A 939-nucleotide genomic window follows, 5' to 3' on the forward strand; every position below is an offset into this window, starting at 1 on the left:
GTGGAAGCCAGACTTGACCCCAAGACCTCTGAACTCTGGGGACTCTGAGTCTTCCAGCATCCTTCAAGGTCACCGAATGACCAGAGATCAAAGTACCTTGCCTCAGGGCCAGGCAGATGAGATATTAAAGTTAATAAAGGTCAACCCCTTAAGAACCAACAAGCAGGCCACGAGCGGTTTCCGCCGTCGTCGCCAAGTCTGCGCAGCTGCCTCGCGGGAGTTCGTCCAGCACAGCTGCCTCCCTCTTCACTTTACCACGTCTAGCTCTTTGGGCCACTGCCGAGGCCTCGAGGCCGTCACACTGACACAGCTGCCTCAGTAGAGCAGCCTTCTGGGTGTGGCCTGGGTGCGTCTTTGACTCGCTGCCACTGTCATCGCCCCCAGCCTGCACCCTCCCTCCCTCCCGGCAGCTCGCTGGGGCCGGCCTCCACGTGGGCTTGCGTTCACCTTGGATGCTCTGTGCTTGCAGTAACAACATGGCTGCCTCACTAAAGTACCTCTTCCAAGAGGCCACCTCACCGCGGCCTGTGTGGACGCAGCTGCTCCCATCGCCAACCCCGGGGTCACCAACCCCCTGCAGGAGGAAGACGGAGCTACACAGGCAAGAAGGACAGACACTCCAGGGTCCAGACAACACTATTTTGTTCTCAGCAAAAACTCCAGAAAGAACACAGTCCCGGGAGGCTGGGGATTGGGGTCAGGACTCCGCCACCAACTGTCTCGGCAGGTAGTGGATAGGTCTCACTGCGGCACTGCAGGAAAATCAGAAAGCGGGTGAGCCAGGCCCGGGCACGCCTCCTCCTGGAGCCCCAGGCCCCTTTGGCTGCTGTGTCCACATGACCAGCTGGGGGACAGGATGACGGTCACCATCCCGCCCCATCCCAGGCCACTGTGGCTGGACAACCCAGGGTCACAGCGCGCCTGACTACTGCTATTCTG

At 60.2% G+C, this 939-nt stretch overlaps 1 protein-coding gene across 1 annotated transcript in view; it reads right to left on the reverse strand.

The window, feature by feature from the left end:
• Positions 1 to 625: 625 nt before the first annotated feature.
• The window catches only part of MYBPC2 (myosin binding protein C, fast type), a 44,137-nt gene continuing 43,823 nt past the window's right edge, over positions 626 to 939 (reverse strand). Inside the window, exon 26 of the mRNA XM_011966059.1 lies at positions 626 to 752. Coding sequence (XP_011821449.1) covers positions 742 to 752 — 11 coding nt within the window. The 3' untranslated portion in view covers positions 626 to 741. The remainder of the gene's footprint in view (positions 753 to 939) is intronic.

The sequence above is a fragment of the Mandrillus leucophaeus genome, unplaced genomic scaffold, assembly GCF_000951045.1.
Source record: "Mandrillus leucophaeus isolate KB7577 unplaced genomic scaffold, Mleu.le_1.0 Scaffold74, whole genome shotgun sequence".
NCBI classification, from domain to species: Eukaryota; Metazoa; Chordata; class Mammalia; order Primates; family Cercopithecidae; genus Mandrillus; species Mandrillus leucophaeus.